Here is an 18337-nt window from a genome sequence, read left to right as displayed (position 1 = left end):
AACATTTCCCCTGTTGAGTTTGTGTCATACTACGTCCTACCCTATTCTACCAGTTGCTTCTCAGTTTCCATAATTCCATGAATGTAAAGTCTCTATGGATATACAAAGTTTTTCTTTTTTAAAATTTCTAAAAAATTTTCAACCATGGTTTACATGCAACATCATTCTACACCAGTCTCAGATGTACAGCAAAGTCGCCGGAAACCCATGCACTCTGATAGTGCCTGCCCTGCTCGAAGCACCCACCTGCACGGTCATGTGAGGAGGCCTCCAATAAGCAAAACTTGTTTAATTCACATAGCTGCCTCACAAAAACAATAGCCTATGACAGTGGTCTTCTGGTAGTCAAGGTTATCAATCTATAAATCAACACAAAATTCAGTACTACATTTATATTTTTCTGCTATTTGCAGAAAACAATTATACAATAATACTCTCATTTAAGGACATAAAAACACAGTACTTACAAAGAAAAAAGTATATTGGTTCTCAGATTTCTAAGAATACAGATATGCTATAGCTAAAATTTGCCTTCATTGACTTATATTTTAACTCATTTAAAAAGTGGCTATGATATTGCAATTTATAATAAGAAAAATATATTTCGTCTTAGTCCTGGATTCTAGCACAGCTCCTAAAATCCTTTTATCACCCAAATGCTGATAAAGCTCCTGGCTGTAAAGGGAATTCTTTCTTTCTTTCTTTCTTTTTCTTTCTTTCTTTCTTTCTTTCTTTCTTTCTCTCTCTCTTCCTTCCTTCCTTTCCTTCCTTCCTTCCTTTCCTTTCCTTCCTTCCTTCCTTTCCTTTCCTTTCCTTTCCTTCCTTTCTTTCTTTCTTTCTTTCTTTCTTTCTTTCTTCTTTTTTTGCTTTCATGGTACAGCATTTGTGTTTTGGGGTGTTTGTTACCACAGGTTTCTTGCCGTCAGTAATGGCATATAATTGTTACATGGTGATTGCAAATCCTTTGCTTTACAGTGTGGTCATGTTGAAGAGGAAGTGTGTAGGGCTGATCATGGACATGTGGAATGATTAACTCATTAGTGAACACAATAAACTTGGGTAGAATTTCCTAAGTGTTGAGAACCTGGGAGCTATCTTTTGTTATGTTACTGAGGTGATTTTGGCAAGTGCATCTGTTTGGGGACTGGTTACCACGGGAACCATCCACCATTTCCAAGGAGGGAAGAGGGCTGAAAGTTGAATCCATCACCAATGACCAATAATTTAACCACCCTTGCCTGTGGAATGAAGCTCCTATAAAAGCCCAAAAGAGGGGGTGTGGACAGCTTCCAGGTTGTTGAACCAGAATGCTTCCATGTGTCACCCTGCTGGACCTCAAACTCAAGGACAGAAGATCTTGCACTTGGAACTTAGCTTTATGTATCTCTCCATCTGGCTGTTGATTCATATTCTTTGATATCCTTTGTGATAAACTGGCAATCCAGTCAGTGAACTTCTTTTAGATTTATAGATATTTACTTAAACTTCAAACTATGTACCGCTTATATACTGAAATGCATTGGAATTGTGTGTGTTGGCCTTGCTTACTGTGACTTTGTTATATTCAATTATTAGTTATACTAACTTTTGAAGATTCATTTTCTACATAAACTATCAAGTCATCTTCATATACAGAACATTTTATTTATTTTTTTTCAAATCATTATGTCTTTTTATTTATTACTTTCATCTTACAGCACAAGCTGGGATTTTGATTATGATATATGATAGCTGTAGTGACAAAAGAAAGCCTTCTCTTTTTCCAGTCTTAGAAGACATATATTCTTTCATGATTAAATAGGGTGTTCATTATAAGTTTTATTGTACATGTATTCTACAATAAAGTTGCTAGATGGAAGTTTCTTTCCATTTTAAATTGCTGAGCGTTTAGTTTTGTGCTATAAATAGATACTAAATTTCATTAAGTGCTCTTTCTGTATCAATAGAGAAATTCATATTTTTCTTCTTAATTCTGTTGATATGATACATTACATTAATGATATTTGAATGTTGAACTGGGCTTGCATTCTCAAAATAAACCTCATATATGGTCTGTGAATTATATCTCTATAAATTGCTATAAAATATATATTAAAATTAGCAATAAAAATTAAAAATGATTATTACTAGATCTGAAATTAAGAAGGTAATTTGGTATAATCATTTCTGCAAGAAATAGAGACCACATTTATTCAACAGGTATCAAATTCTTTATGACTACAGAAAACACATAAAAATTTAAGGACTGTAAAAAAATAAAGCCCTGAAAGAAATATCTGTACTGTTCTACTTCTAAATTGATTTTTTTTAAAGTAAGTCCATAATTTCTATAGATTTAAAGTTGACTGTGATAGCCAATAAATAATTCCATGAAGAAGCAAACTTTAAAAATGCCAACATTTTTTATGCCAGAAAAAGCTGAATCTTACTTTGTCTATTCCATGATTGATTGATTTATAGTATTCTGAGTTACAAATTAATATATTGAGCTATGAATTATATAAATAGACAGGCACATTGGATTATATACCTTGCTATTATTTCATGTTTTATGTTATGCAAGTTTGTTGGGATTTAAATACTGTCATACAAATATTTTAATCCTTATCATCCAGGAGCTAATAAAGGTAAGATAGACAGTAAATAAACATAAACTTCTGCTCAAATATGACATATAGGGAATCAGAGAAACCCCAGATGGCTTTGTGAAGGGTGTGGCCCTCATTGTTCCAGGGTGTGCCATTCACATACTAGACATTAGAATATAGACCCTCCTGTTACATGACTTCTGGGACTTCCCTACCTGATAGCATTCCTCTTCAGCTCTCTAGTGGTTACAATTTCTCCAGGGAATCCACATAAATTAGATAGATAGATAGATAGATAGAGATTACATAGATATATTCTCCAGAGAATGCACTAGTTCCTTTCTCTAATAGGAAACCACATGTAGATACAATGTGAAACTTGGGAATATTATGATTATGTGAATTGTTAAAAATTTAATGAATCAGAGATTACTTCCTATTCTACAGATACTAACATTTAACTTTCATATTCATGCTTCTTAATTAGTATTCTCTCTCGTATTTCAGGACAAACTTCCAATGACAAACTGTGTGTCTTGATTAGTGATGTTTCTCCTCACACAGTTGGTAAATATTTCTGAGAGATATGTGATTCCCTTTATCAGTCTAGTCACTTTAATAGGCAGCCATTGCATGTTTACATGAATCAGGGCAACATTCTATTAATTGAATATATTTTGGGCGGAGCTTTCACATCTGCAACCATATGAATGGCACAACCTACAATAACATGGTGCTCAGCCTTCACAGCTAAGCTCAAACACTGGCTCAAGGAAGAGGGCTTACTTTAAAATAGGAAATGATCACCTGTTGGGCCTCATGGCATTTATTTGTTCAGTAACTTAACAATATCAGAGTCATTATATTCTGTTGCCCTTAAATTAATTTCTCAAATGGTTGAAGTGCACATAGAAAGGTTCTTCAAAGTCTGAGAAGCAGAACGTAATAGAGAATAAATATCCCCCTCATGGACCTCTCCTTTTTGGAAAGAACATTTATCTCTGATATTGTTCCTGGAAGAATTACTTCTACAAATCATTAGCAATAGATATTTGGCTTTTCTTGAATTCTGCTTCTCCTTAATCCCTATTTCTTAGACTATGTCCTACCTTCATTTTGTTTTAGCTTTCTATGAGAGCAAAGCCACTCATTAAAAGCAGGACTGATTAACATTTTACATTTACATTTTACATTTACATTTATGTGAGCTAATATTCATTTACAATTGAATAATTATGTTTCTCTTGAATTTGTTTTTCTGTGCCAGATAGTTTTCACTGTTTTGAATCTTTCTGTTGTTTTTCCTCTTCTAATCCTATATCTTCCAAAGTGAAGTTTCATTACCTGTCATCTCTGGGGTGACATCAGTGAAACATAAAGACAATGTTAAGAGACAATTTAAGGACCTTGTTAAGAGCATAAAGTCTTGAGCATGAACTTGACAACCTGGCTTGAAATCTGGTTCTAACACCCAATACCTTAGTGGGCTCTGATAATGTACTTAGCCTGTCTGAATCACCTTTTCATAATCTGAAAAATAGAAACTATAATAGGACCTATCTCACAGAGTTGTGATAAAATTCACCAAGACATGAAGAATCCTCAAAAGTATGAAGTATTATTACTTGGTAGTATACAGACTATCTTAAAGATTCTTTTTCACTGCATTTACATTTTGATATTTATCTTTACATGAAACTCTATCCTGTACTTTTTTATAAGACTTTATTTTATTTTTAGAGAAGCATTGTGTTCACAACAAAAGTGAGAGGGTACAGAGATTCCCATGTATTCCCTGACCCACTCATGCATAGCTGCTCATCCCATTGTCAACAGCTCTTAACAAAGTGGTATATTTGTTGCAATCCATGAACCTACACTGGCATATCATTCTCACCTCAACTCCATGGTTTACATTGGATTCACTCTTGGTGTTGTACATTCTATGGTTTGAATAAATATATAATGACTTGTATCCACAATTATAGCTTCATACAAATTATTTTCACTACCCTAAAATTTTTCCCAGCTTCCTCTATGCATCCTTACCTATGCTCTAACCCCTGGCAACCACAATTCTTTTTACTGTCTCCATAATTATGCCTTTTCCAGAATGTCACATTGCTGGAAATATGCAATATATAACCCTTTCTGATTAGCTTTTTCACTTAGTAATATACATTTCAGATTCTACCACATTTTTTTCATGGCTTGGTAGCTCATTTCGTTTTAGTGTTCAATAAAATATCATTGTCTGGATGTACTATAGTTTATTGCTTCTCCACCTATTGAAGTACATCTTGTACTTGCACTTGTATGATGCACTTTTAAAATTTTATTCTAGTGAAGTATTTTAAGTGCTCTTTGGCTAAACATTGAATGTTATTGCAGAATAGTTAACAAAGCAAATATTGTAAATAAATAGCTTTCATAACATCCCAGGAATATTAGGAAAAATAAAAGTAAACAAAATAAAAATAACATTAAAAGTAAGCATGTGGAAAAATTTGGAGAGTTACCTGGAGCCACTATGCACAAAAGGCAAAACAACTATGCCCTTGTTATGTATTAGGCTTCACTTACATTAGAAATATGGCATCATGAAAACAGCAGGATTATTTTTCTTTGTTTTCCACAATAATCAATCAATGCAGTTAAGCAATAAAAGGTAGTTAAAACATAATGTGTTGGGAACCGCCCTGACTGGTATTAGAAGCTGAAACCCCCGCCTAGCTAAGGCTAAGGGAACGCCCTTGGAACCGTGAGCCGGCAAGGAGACAAAAGCTTATCTTCCTGGCAGGAATGCTGCTTCTGCTGCTTTGTTCATAACTGAACCCCCCAAAGCTTGGTCGGTTAGCCAAAGACGGGTAAGATTCCCACGGGAGGGAACAACCCAAGCCAGGCACGATCACTTTTGGGAGGCCCCCCAAAAGAAGGACTTGGGGGGCTGCAGCAAAAGGGGGGTGATGGACCCTCACTCCTCGGCTTTGACAAAGTCTGAGTTCTCAGCGTCGGAAGAAAATCTCCTTATCTCTCGGTGGCCTTAGTTCCCGAGCTCCACCTAAGCCTGAAACAATGACGGGGAAGTACAGTTCGGTACTGGGAAGTGCGGATTTCCCGGGGTGATCAGGCCTAAGAAAGAACATGTAAATTACTGTAAAACCTTCTTTGTTCAAGAATGCTCTCAGTTGAATGAGGAGGGTCTTAGGAGGAAGCTAGTTTGTTCCTCAGCCTTACAGCTCTTTGACCCCCAACTCAATAGACCGGCAGAGCTCTTTGTTTTCTATATTCCTTACTTCCCCTAATGAGTATTGTACCTTACCTGAGTTATTATGCAAAATGAGCCTAATAAAAGCAGGTATGGACGGTAAATCAGCGCGCTCCCCATTAGGGGGGGTGGCCATTTCTGTCCCTACTTCCCCACAGAAACTAGTCTGTCTCTGTGCATGTGTTGTTATTTCTCGCGTGTTTATCGTCGAGCCATCCACAGCGTTCCGTGGTCACTGCTGGCCGGTGACCCACGCGCAACAAGGTAGTTAAAACATAATGTATAATCAATATCGATTAAATTGGGAAATATAGAACCAAGGCTCAAGAAGAGTAGGGTGTAAGCAGCCCACACAGTGGGTGCATCTTGAGTACTCAACTTGAGTGATAGGAAAGGCTATGCCACTGGACCCTACAGGACACCTACTACATTAGGCCAAACACAGAGTCAAAGCAGCTTTACTTGATACATAAAAACAAATATAGGGAGCCTGCCAAAATAAGGAGACAAAGAAACATGGCCCAAATGAAAGAACAGATCAAAACCCCAGAAAAAGAACTAAATGAAATGCAGATAAGCCTGTCAGATGCAGAGTTCAAAACACTGTTTATGACAATGTTCAAAGAACTTAGGACCTCAACAGCAGAAAAAAGACCCAGTCAGAAGTGAAGGTTATACTAATTGAAATAAAGAACAATTTACAGGGAAAAAACAGTGGAATAGATGAAGCCAAGAATCAAATAAATGATTTGGAACATAAAGAAGCAAAAGACAACCAATCGGAACAAGAAGAAAAAAGAATCCAAAAAAATTGAGGATAATATAATTAGCCTTTGGGGCAACTTTAAGAGGTTCAATATTTGTTTTGTAGGGGAGCCAGAAGGAGAAGATAAAGAGCAAGAAACTGGAAACCTATCTGAAAAAAAAAATGGTGAAAGAAAATTTCCCTAATTTAGTGAAGGAAATAGACATGCAAGTCCAAGAATCACAGAGAGTTCCAATTATGACGGATACAAAGAAGCCCAGTCCAAGAAACATCATTATTAAAAGGTCACAGTTTAAAGATAAAGATATATGAAAGAAAGAAAGAAAGAAAGAAAGAAAGAAAGAAAGAAAGAAAGAAAGAAAGTAAGTTAGTTAATTACCAGAAAGTGGACAGATGGGAGGGGGAGGGAGAGAAGGGGTGAAGAGGTGAGGGGATTAAGAAGTACAAATAGGTAGTTGCAGAATAGCCATGGGGATGTAAAGTACAGTATAGGAAATGGAGTAGCCAAAGAACTTATACATATGACCCATGGACATGAACAATGTTGGAGGCATTGCCTGAGGGAGTGGAAGGTGCTGGATAGAGGGGGTAAAGGGAGAAAAATTAGGAGAACTGTAATAGCATAATCATAAAATATAATTAAAATATTGAGAAATATCAACTTGAGAAAAGGGGAACAACACAATTTTCATGGGATAGTTCTCTTATCCAAGGATACGAAAAATAACTTTTAAACATGGATAATATTACTTTTCTTAAGAGATAAAGAAATACTATAATCTTGAAAATCAAACAGCCAGTTTTTAAGCAGGAACAAGTAGTTGCGGGGAAAACAGTACAAACATAGGAGCATCTATGTGGTCTCAGAAATTTCTTTTAATTTAAATTCTCCGTTATCAATAAAATCGACCAATTAAAACAAAATTAGGTGCCAATCAGAACCTATGGACTGCTGAATTAAAAGTATATTCAGTTAATGGCCCTGGCTAGTGTAGCTCAGTGGATTGAGCGCAGGCTGCAAACCAAAGGGTTGCTAGTTCAGTACCCAGTCAGGGTATATGCCTGGGTTGCAGGCCAGGTCCCCAGTAGGGGAGACGGGAAAGGCAACCACACATTGATGTTTCTCTCCCTCTCTTTCTCCCTCCCTTCCCCTCTTTCTAAAAATAAATAAGTAAAATATTTTTAACAAAAGTATATTCAGTTAATGGACTCAAATATGGAAAAAGTGGGATCCCAACGTTTGGAAGGGGTATTTGAGCAAAGTAATATGACTGAGAACTTCAAATCATCAGATATCACAGACATAACCATTAGTAAGTACAATTCTGAAACATACTGGAGAAGGGTATGAAAGCTAAAACCAAAGGAAAGAAAAGGGCACACATACTCACACATGTTCATGCTGTGATTTTATTATAATAGATAAAGAAACATCAGAATCCTTGACAGTTTTTTTCTATATCCACCTAACACATTGTGCTATACTATAACACTTATGTAATTTAAGTATGTAATTTATACTGAAGAAAGGTTGTTTTTTCACTATTTTGTTCATTAATCTATTTACAGGAATTAGATGAGCCTGGCATCTGTAAGAAAATTGATAAATGTACCTTGAACTCATCTGTGCTTGCTATCTCTTTAGGAGGTACATACAGCAAAATTTAAAGTCCATAATCTAGGTCCTAGTTTATAGCAATCATATTGTATGTAAACCTTAAGAAAAAGTGTTACATAGCTTTTTCCATACCCTTTGTAGTGCACTTTTTACATCTTTGTTCCTCAAGCTGTAGATCAAGGGATTCAACATGGGGATCACAAGGGTGTAAACTATGGAAGCCACTTTATCACTCTCAAAGGAATGACTAGACTCAGGTTGCACATACATAAATATCAAAGTCCCATAAAATACAATGACTACAGTCAGGTGGGATCCACAGGTAGAAAAAGCCTTGTGCCGACCCTCAGCAGAGTTCATCCTGAGAATGGATACAAGAATGAGGAAGTAAGACACAAGAACTATCAGAAGGGATAAAATCAAATCAAAACCTGCTAAAATCAGAATAATCATTTCAATTTCATGTGTATTTGAGCAGAGCAAAGATAACAAGGGGAGACTGTCACAGTAGAAATGACGGACAACATTGTAGCCACAGAAAGATAAATTAAAAATCTTGATGGTGATTAGAAGAGCAACAAATGAGCTGTAGAGATAGGGAATAGCCACCAGCAGCTGACACATCCTTTGTGACATGATGACTGGGTAGAGCAGAGGGTTACAGATGGCCACATAGCGGTCGTAGGACATTGCAGATAGAATAAAAATTTCACTAACGATGAACACAAGAAAGAAAGCCAGTTGGATAGCACAGAAACAATAGGAGATTGTATTTTGATCCACAACAAAATTTACTAACATTTTAGGTCCTACAGTTGTTGAATAACCAAGATCAGTGAAAGCCAGGTGTCTGAGAAAGAAGTACATGGGTGTCTGGAGTCCCGAGTCCACCTTGGTGAGGATGATCATGCCCAAGTTGCCTACCACTGAGATCACGTAGATGATGAAGAAGAGCCCAAATAAGGGAGCCTGCAGCTCAGGGCGGTCTGTGATCCCCGTGAGAATGAATTCACTTAACACTGTTAAATTTTGTGTTTCCATGCAGGTTTTTCAGGAAAGTTATTCTGGAAAAAGACATTGGCATAATTAATAGATTTCATGTTTTATACCTGGCAAATATTTAGTGTGCAAAGCTAGTATAAATAAGATACATTCAAATTTTCTAATTTAGAATATATGAAAAAAAGCCTCCTATGTTCCACAAAAAATAATATTCATAAATAGAGCTAGAAACAGATAGTCAGGGGTTCTCAACTGGAGGTGATTTTACTAAACAATGAACATTGATCAATATCTAAGACATTTCGGTTATCACAACTCAGATATTGGGTGAAATGGGCATGTAGTATTTGTTAGAAGTCAGTTATGCTTTTAATCATTCTGTAATACCCAATTTTTAGCCCAAAATATCAACAGTGCCATGGCTGAGAAATCAGAATGGTAGAGCTAAATGTATGATAAGTATAGATGAATGACAGATAGATACATTGACAGATAGAAATAGATGATTAACAGGTAGATAGATAAATAGATACATAGAAACACAGATAGATACATAGATAGATATGGGTATACAGTATATAGATAGAAATTCATATACATATAGATACAGACATATAGATAGATATATAAAGAAAATATAAAAGAAGTTAAAACTACATTAAAAATTTGGGTGTTGTATAAATTATTGTGCTATTCTTTAGAGTTTTCTTTAGTCATTTATATAATTATAATCATATAGTGGCACTTATAAATTACATGTAATAATGACTTAATATATATGCTAAATCTATAATAAATTATATTATACAATTCAATAATAATTATAATAACAATTTAAATCACAAATTCCAAAAATGTGTAGAACCCACTACTTGAACACATAGTCTTGCAAAATTCTTATGCCTACAGGTGATACAGGTTGAAACCCCAATACAATTGACAGAAATTACACCAGTGTATAAATAAGAAAACTATAACAGATTGCAGTGAGAATTATTTGCCTTTATATGGAGAAATATTGTGTGTGTGTATATATATATATATATATATACACATATATAGCACATGTGACAACTGAAATGTCTTATATATACACACATATATATAATGTCAGTTATATCTCCATTTTTGGTAAACACAAAAATTTGGGCAAAATTTAACTTTTTCAATACTCTCACATGAAAAACCAATACTTTGGATCATTTAATCTTCATTTATCCCTCCTAACAAAACTGCGAGCAAGTAGTGGCATTATTTATAGTGAAAATGTATTAAAAACTCTCTTTGGATAAAGAGATACCATACATACATTTAAAGGTGTGTGCACCGAATATAATAGTTTAAAGTTACTCTGTTATACAATATTGCAGAGGAGAAATAAAACACACTAAAGATGAAAGATCCATGGATTCTCAAATATTACTTTAAATTCTTCTACATTGTAAGGCCACAAGTATGCCTTCAAACTATGACATAATATAAAACACAGATAAACATTTAATAAAATCAAATAAAAATGTATCTGAATACCCTTAATGACAGACAGATTAAGAATGTATGAAGGACCCATGGACAAAGACAACCAGGAGGGGAGGATTGAAGGTCAAAGGTGGGGGTGGGCAGGGCAGGGGAGAGTAATGCAGGAAAAATGGGGACAACTGTAACTGAACAACAATAAAACAATATATACCACAGTAAGTGGTGAATGGCAGCTTAAGGTAAAATATTGTGAGCATGAATGCTTCCTTTAAAAAAATAGAAATGATACTGGTTACATAAAAACTGCAGTGACAGCAGTCCTCCAGTAGTCTAAAAAAGAAAATAATAATAATTTTATAACATTAAATATAGAAGTTATTACATGAATCTACATTTAAATCACTTAAAGTATTGCTCATGATTGTGTGCCCTCCTGACAGCCTCCACTGCTTCACTTTTCTCATATCTGAAATGTGGAAATGTGCATCAATAGGTAGTAATTTTAGAAAAAATATCTTCAATAAATTTAAAAAGAAGCAGTATAAATCTTGTTTTGAGTGTTTTGTTTCATTTTGTAAATACCAAAGGCTGAGAAAAATCCTACTTGTTAAGTTTCAGTTTTTCTATGTGGTAAGGAAAGATAAAAGTGTGTGTATCTTTTTTTTCTCACATCAAATTGCTTTTTTCATAGTTTAACATCTTTGTTGAATATTGACTTACTATTTTTTAAAAGCTATACTCTTTCAGATAATTGTATCTGCTTTCTGTCAGATTCCACCTGATTTAAAAACATGCTAAGTTATCATAATACTAGATACTTAAAAGTTTTCTAATATCCACATAATGTCTTTCACATCTCAATATGATGTGTAAAGAATCCTATTTATACATTTATTTGAGTAATTAATTATTAAATATTATCTTATATTGAGTGTCACAAAAAAGAGCTTTGAACCACTAAATAACTAAAAGTTTGAAAGACATCAAAATGATAGATTGAACACCTGCAGCTTGGTAACTGCCAATTTTTAAAAGTTCATATTTAGTTATGCTTCATTTGCACTCAGTTTTGGCCTGCATCACAAATATAATTATTCATATAAAATAAATATGTTATAAGCAACCACATCATGATATTTCAAAGATCCTTCTGAACATTTAGTCCATCAACCCATGTGAGAATACTCAAAAAACATTAGTATGTTAAGATGAGGAAAGGGGTTCTATTCCTGCTCAGGCATTAGGGAGTAGTAGACAGCAAATAGCACTGCATCAGAAATAGAAACATTTTGCTAGAACTTTGTCATTGAATTAAAGTGAAACTTGGCATATGTCACTGAAACATTGTCAATATTGGTAACATAGGACACCACACGAAATGTTCTATCTTTTTACCTGTAGTGAAATCCCTCTCTTGACTCCATGTGTTTCTTACATGGCTCAATGAGGACTATTTATGGATGTTCTTCACCTTTTGAGACTGTCCCTGAGGAGATGCCAAGCAATTTGGTGATCATCCCTACAGTATTGAATCACACAATTACATGCCTGGAAGTTGTCTTTTAATTGTTATGGACCATTGGTATTCACCTTGTTTTCCTTCCTCTCCATCTTCTTCCCTTCCTCCCTCCCACCGTTCCTTCCTTCCATGTTTCACTCTTAACTTTCCTTTTGTACTAGGCAGGACTCCTGACTGCAGTATTGTATCTGTAGGCAGGCCCGTCAACAGTCTTCATTTACACAATGTCTCCTCAAGTGAGTGACACTGTAGAAATGTATAAATACTGTCCAACTATTTGAAAACTTTTAGGGAATTAAAATAATTTATTGCTTCTTTGATTGGCTTCTCATGTTGATACTGGTCCAAAGTCCATATCCCAACACTTTTAAGAGGCCAAAACTCAAATCATCAGAATTTGGAGTAAGGAAAGTTTTATTGGTTGAGAAGGTGCCAGCTGAGAAGATGAGAGCTTTAATCTTCAACTCCATCTTAAGAAAGTACAGAGTTCTGGCTTCTTTTTTTGTCAAGGGAAGGGAAAATGGGAGGGGCATTTTGGAAGACCAAGCCTCAAGCAGGATTCCACTAATGATTAGGATGTCTACAGGAAAGACAAAGAAGGTACTATTAGCCTGGAGGCCATGAGAACAATGCAGGCTTGAATAATATTTAGAGACATTGAACATTTCATTCTGTTGCAATGTAGATTTTTTTTGCCCTAAGGGACAGAAATTAGTTGCTGTTACTTCTCATTTCATTGTGAGTTTTCATCATCGGTCTTTTCACAATTTGTCTTTTTCTTTACAGCTTATTGCACAATTTCAAATATTCTTTGCTGTGCAGACCCACTCCAATATAGATACACTCCATTAAAACAAAGTTCCCTCTGGCTACTCCTTTATAGCCACATGCTTTGTACTGGTCTCAGCCTATTAATAGTCAATATTGTGCTGACCCAGCCCTTGTGGTTTTTATTGATTGAAAGATGCCCTCAGCAATAACCTCCAGGGAACTTTGAAAATGTAGTTTTATTGTTTACAAGACCTGGAAATTACACAGCATACCTGGGCCACACAGTGAGTTCTGGGTGGTGGGGGAGAAGGGGAGGAAAGCTGAGGGGAGGAGAGAGGAGGGAGGTGAAGATGTTACAGAACAAAGGGGGGCCTGGGACGATGCACTATTACCCAGAAGGAGCCCCCCAGGTTTGTTATGTCTGCCGCCAGAGGAAAGACGTCTCTCAATGCCAGAGATTTGTGGAAAGGAAAGGAAATGTTTATTTAATGCTGTACAGACTTAAAGTAGTGACCTAATGTCTTCATCAAAATCCCAAAGTCCCTTAAAACACCTACAAACACACGCAGTCCTTCCTTCCACCCTTTGCCCAGTCTGGGGTACCGTATCTCAGGAAAAGAAATAGAAGTCCATGGCTCAGGCAGCCCCTGGTTCTTCTCAGTAATCTATTTCAGCTGGTAGGCCTCCCTCGGTTCCCATACCACCAGCTGTGTCTCTAGGATCTCTGCTAAAGCTGGGTGGTGGTTCCTCCTTCTAAAGCTGTGGGGGTCCCCACTCTGGCAAAACCATGAGGTTCTCTCTCCCAGGGCCGAGGGAGTCCCCACCCTGGCAAAGCCTTGTGGTTCTCTCTCCGCTGTCCCAGCTGCGTGGTCTTCCCTGCACAATGGCTGCAGGAGTCTCCACTCGGGCAAAGCCATGTGATTCTCCCTCTCCTCAATGGCTGCCGCGTCTGGGTTTAAATCCCCGCACCAATCTTCCTCTGCAGCCCCATTTCCAACTCCTCCCACCATCAGCTACACTTGCTAGCCTTCTCATATCCTTCCAGCTTTACTGGGCTGCCATCTTGAGTCTGGGCAGGTGTGCCCCATGTCATGGAGCCAATCTCCTCCAAGTTCCCACGCAGGTGCTGTAACTCAGGGGACCTGCCTCCCAGTTACATCTTGGTGGAGAAGTTACTTCCATCCCCCTGGCTCAGAGCATGGCCACAGCTATTTAACATATCTGTGCAACCAGTTAAAGGTTATAGATATGTTAAATGACCCCAGAGGTTAGCTGCAAAGCTGTTACTATGCAAAACAGCTCTCAATGGCCCTGCTCCATTTGTCCCTTACCCCAACCCACAGCTGGCGGGGAGGTGAGGACATCCTAATAATTCCTGGACACCCTGAGTTCTGGACCCCATTCCAAATCCCTGTTTGGGATCCCCCTCTTGGCTGTACCCTGTTACAAGGAGAATAGGGGCCTGGGGCAATCAAAGCTTAAATCTGTCATTTGTGTTACAAAAAAGAAAAAAATGCCAGGGTTTACAGTATACCATGCCCACTTCCTCCTCCTCTTCCATTGTTTCTAACCCTTGGCAATCACTAACCTGATTCCATCACTTGTTTTTGTCATTTGAAGAATGCTTATGAATAATGTCATACCACTTGCAATCTTTGGGGACTAGCTTTTTCCACTCAACCTAATTCTCTTGTGATTCATTTGTCCTTTTGTGTATATAAATCACTTGTTCCTCTATTGTTCCTGAGTAGTATTCCATGGTATGGATGATTCGGTTTTCTTAGCCATTCACTCATGCAAAGACATGTGGGTTCTTCCCAGTTTTCAACTATGATGAATAAAACTTCCTGTGACATTCACTTAAAGATGACTATATAACATAAATTCCATTCCCTTGGGATGAGCTCCCAAGAGTGTGATTGGTAGGTTGTTTTAATTTTGACAAAGTCCAAATATCAAGCTGTTTTCTTATAGGTTATGCTTTTGATGTCATTTGTTATTGGTAAACTGTCTGTCTGAAGTGCCAGGGAGTCTTCCCCATTGGCCAAAATGGCAGTAGGAGGAGGTTCTTACACTGAATGTATGGATATCTAGAAACATCAATGGATAGGATCTGAATGTGAAAAGCCAGCAAGATAATTGGATAGAGAGAAAGCCCTTCCCCCACTATCAAATTGTGGGTGGGACCAGGGAAAGGCAAGCACCTGTGCCATAAAAGTCAAAATGACGCAAAGGGAGGTGCTGATCAAAAAGGTCTGTCAGTCTAGCCTGGGAAAAGAAGGGATTGGGATTGGTACCCACACAAAGTATGCAAAAGTGGGAAGCTGATTGGTCATTTTGAGAAAGCACCTGGCCTGTTTCACACCCAAGTTAATATAATCCTAGGGAAACAAAGAGGCTTGGGCTCATGGCTCTTTTGCTGGTGACCTACAGTTGCACAGGGTACTCACCTGTTCTCTGCATGGGCCATGTGGCCTTAGCAGGTCTCACTATCTCTTGGCCATCTGGTGATGTACCCGCTGGTGCTTTTTTGCACTCTCCTGACAGTGTGTAACTCTGCAGGCCTGGCAGCTGCATGACTCAATGGCTGTGCAGTCTCCACACACAGGATCCAGGAGGGAGCCTAAAATGAATACCAGCCAGGAACATACTAAGCTACCTGGGTGGGACTCTGACTGTTTAGTAGCCGCCTGTGGTCTCCAAAGGACTGTACTTTGAATTAGAGTAGGAAGTCCGGACACTGGCTTTTGTCTTGGTCTTGCTTAGGAGATGGGTTTTGAGTCAGGAGTTCTCCATTCTCCCAGGTCATGTAGTACCTGAGTAAAACCTCTTTCTTTTTGTGCCAGCATCTGCCTCACATGTTTGGCTTTTGTGGTGACAGGCAACCAAACCCCTGCTTTTGTTTAGTTACACCATCTATAAACTCTTTGTTCCTCTGTAACAGAGTATTTTCTTGACTGCTTAGGTTTTCATTTATCAATAGCTCTGAGAAATTTCATTATGATTTGCCTTGACATAGTCATTTACATGCTGTTTGTATCCAGGGCTTGTTAATATTCTTCAGTCTGAAGGTTTTACATTTTTATCACATTTGAAAATTTTCACAACATTGTCTTTAAATATATTTCCCACCTCTCACTCTGCCTATTTCTGTATTTTTTCTAAGCCCCATAAAGAGAGAGATTTTGGTTTTTTAATTGACAATATGTGTTTATTACTTTGAATGAACCCATTTATATAAAATCTATCATGCGTTCTTTTTAATGCCTTTTACCATGTTAGGTACTACAGACACAACTACGAATGTGATATCCAGAGTCCCTGGCTCTCTAAAAATAAATGTCTAGTGCAGGAGAAATATAATTGGCTATACATGAAGAATAGCAACAATCTGATTTGAAATTAAATATAGGTTAATGTCTGAAATATGGGCAGGAATTAGCCATCTGTTAGTGATATATTTTTTTTATCATACAAATGGCAAATAGACTATGAAAAATGCTCAGCATCACTAATCATCAGAGAAACCACAATGAGGTATCATCTCACATCTGTCAGAATGGCTATTATCAATACATCAATGAATAACAATTGTTGGTGAGCATGTGGAGAAATGGGAACCCTTATACACTGTTAGTAGGAATATAGACTGTTGCAGGCACTCTGGAAAACAGCATGGAGATACCTCAAAAATTGAAAATGGATCTGCCTTTTGACACAGCAATCCCACTTCTGGAAATATATCCAGAGAAATCCAAACCACTAAGTCAAAAGAACATAAGCACCCCTATGTTCATTGCCATGTTATTTACAATGGCCAAGATATGGAATCAGGACAAGTGGTGTCCATCAACAGATAAGTGGATAAAACAAGTCTGGGTAACTTACACAATGGAATACTACTCACCCATAAAAAAGAAGAAAATTTTACCTTTTGTGACAGTATGGATGGACTTGGAAAACATGACACTAAGGGAAATAAGCCAATCAGAGAAAGACAAAGACCACATGATTTCACTTACATGTGGACTCTAATGAACAAACTGAACTAACAAGCAAAATAGAGACAGATTCATAGATAGAGAGGAGGATAGCAGCCTCGGTGGGAGGAGAGGTTAGAGGGTCGAGGGATCGAGTAAAAAAGGAAAAAAGACAACAGTGTAGTGATTATAGGGGAAGAGGAATATAAGGGAGGTAAATAGTGATAGAAAAATATGCAATACATTTTTTAAAAAAGAAAATTATGTACAATTTTTTTTTATTTCTAGGTTTATCATACATCTATTTTTTCTCTCCCATGGAGATAACAGCATAAGTTTAAAGCAATGCCAGTCATTGCGCACATTGGCTGATATATCAGTTGCTAGTGTATCTTACAGTGAATTTTAAATAGAATATTTGCACACATTCCCCAAGTTCTATTTAGGGCATTCTTCACCTCTTTGCTCCGCAAACTGTAAATCAATGGATTCAGCATGGGGATGACCAAAGTGTAAAATAAAGAGGCCATTTTATCAGTATCAAATGAATGCCTGGACTTGGGTCTCACATACATAAATAATAGGCTACCATAGAATATGACAATGACTGTCAGGTGAGATCCACAGGTAGAGAAAGCCTTGTGCCTGCCCTCTGCAGAGTTCATCCTGAGGATGGCAACTAGGATCAGAATGTAGGACATAAGGACTATCAGAAGAGAGTAAGTCAAAGTAAAAGCTGCAAAAACCAGGATGATCAGTTTAATTTCACGTGTGTCTGAGCAGAGCAAAGATATCAACGGCAGACTGTCACAGTAGAAATGCCTAATGACCGGAGAGCCACAAAATGATGAAATGAAAATTTTTATGGTGGTCAGCAAAGATAAAAAGACACTGTATAGGTAGGGTATAGCCACCAGCAAGTGACATAATCTTCGTGACATGATGACTCTGTAGAGCAGAGGGTTACAGATGGCCACATAGCGGTCATAGGCCATTGCTGACAGAATGAGATTTTCACTAGTGATAAACATACTGAAGAAAGTGAGTTGGATAGCACACCAGTTATAGGAGATTATATGCTGATTTACAGCTAAATTTACTAGCATTTTGGGTCCTACAGCAGTCGAACAACTGAGATCACTGAAAGCCAGGTGTCTGAGAAAGAAGTACATGGGTGTTTGTAGCCTGGAGTCTATCTTGGTAAGGATGATCAAGCCCAGGTTACCCACCAAGGAGACCATGTATACAATGAAGAAAAGCCCAAATAATGGAGCCTGCAGCTCTAGGAGGTCTGTGACCCCCAGTAGAATAAATCCATTCAACACTGTTAGATTGTGTTTGTCCAT

The 18337-nt window shown here is 37.2% G+C and overlaps 2 protein-coding genes across 2 annotated transcripts; both read right to left on the bottom strand.

Annotated features, from left to right (window-relative positions):
• Positions 1–8339: 8339 nt before the first annotated feature.
• Positions 8340–9281, bottom strand: LOC123831460 (olfactory receptor 8K3-like). Its single transcript, XM_045858338.1, has one exon. The coding sequence runs from the start codon at positions 9279–9281 to the stop codon at positions 8340–8342; it is 942 nt and encodes a 313-aa protein (XP_045714294.1).
• A 7097-nt stretch (positions 9282–16378) lies between these two features.
• On the bottom strand, positions 16379–18337 carry LOC123831425 (olfactory receptor 8K3-like). The gene is made up of 2 exons (XM_045858305.1): positions 17427–18337; positions 16379–16469 (listed from the first exon to the last, which is right to left on the bottom strand). The coding sequence occupies exons 1-2, from the start codon at positions 18335–18337 to the stop codon at positions 16379–16381; spliced, it is 1002 nt and encodes a 333-aa protein (XP_045714261.1).

The sequence above is a fragment of the Phyllostomus hastatus genome, unplaced genomic scaffold, assembly GCF_019186645.2.
Source record: "Phyllostomus hastatus isolate PE091 unplaced genomic scaffold, TTU_PhHast_1.1 phas_scaffold_177, whole genome shotgun sequence".
In the NCBI taxonomy this organism is placed as follows: domain Eukaryota; kingdom Metazoa; phylum Chordata; class Mammalia; order Chiroptera; family Phyllostomidae; genus Phyllostomus; species Phyllostomus hastatus.
Note: the sequence above shows the minus strand (reverse complement) of the source record. Positions and strands in the feature narration are given on the sequence as shown.

What these genes read in the sequence shown, in the direction of transcription:
- LOC123831460 (XM_045858338.1), bottom strand. Translation starts at nt 9,281, where the DNA reads ATGGAAACACAAAATTTAACAGTGTTAAGTGAATTCATTCTCACGGGG.
- LOC123831425 (XM_045858305.1), bottom strand. Translation starts at nt 18,337, where the DNA reads ATGGACAAACACAATCTAACAGTGTTGAATGGATTTATTCTACTGGGG. An exon ending in AAGAATGCCCTAAATAGAAC is followed by an intron (nt 16,470 to 17,426) that starts TTGGGGAATGTG and finishes ATAAAAAAAATA; the next exon opens with TATCACTAACAGATGGCTAA.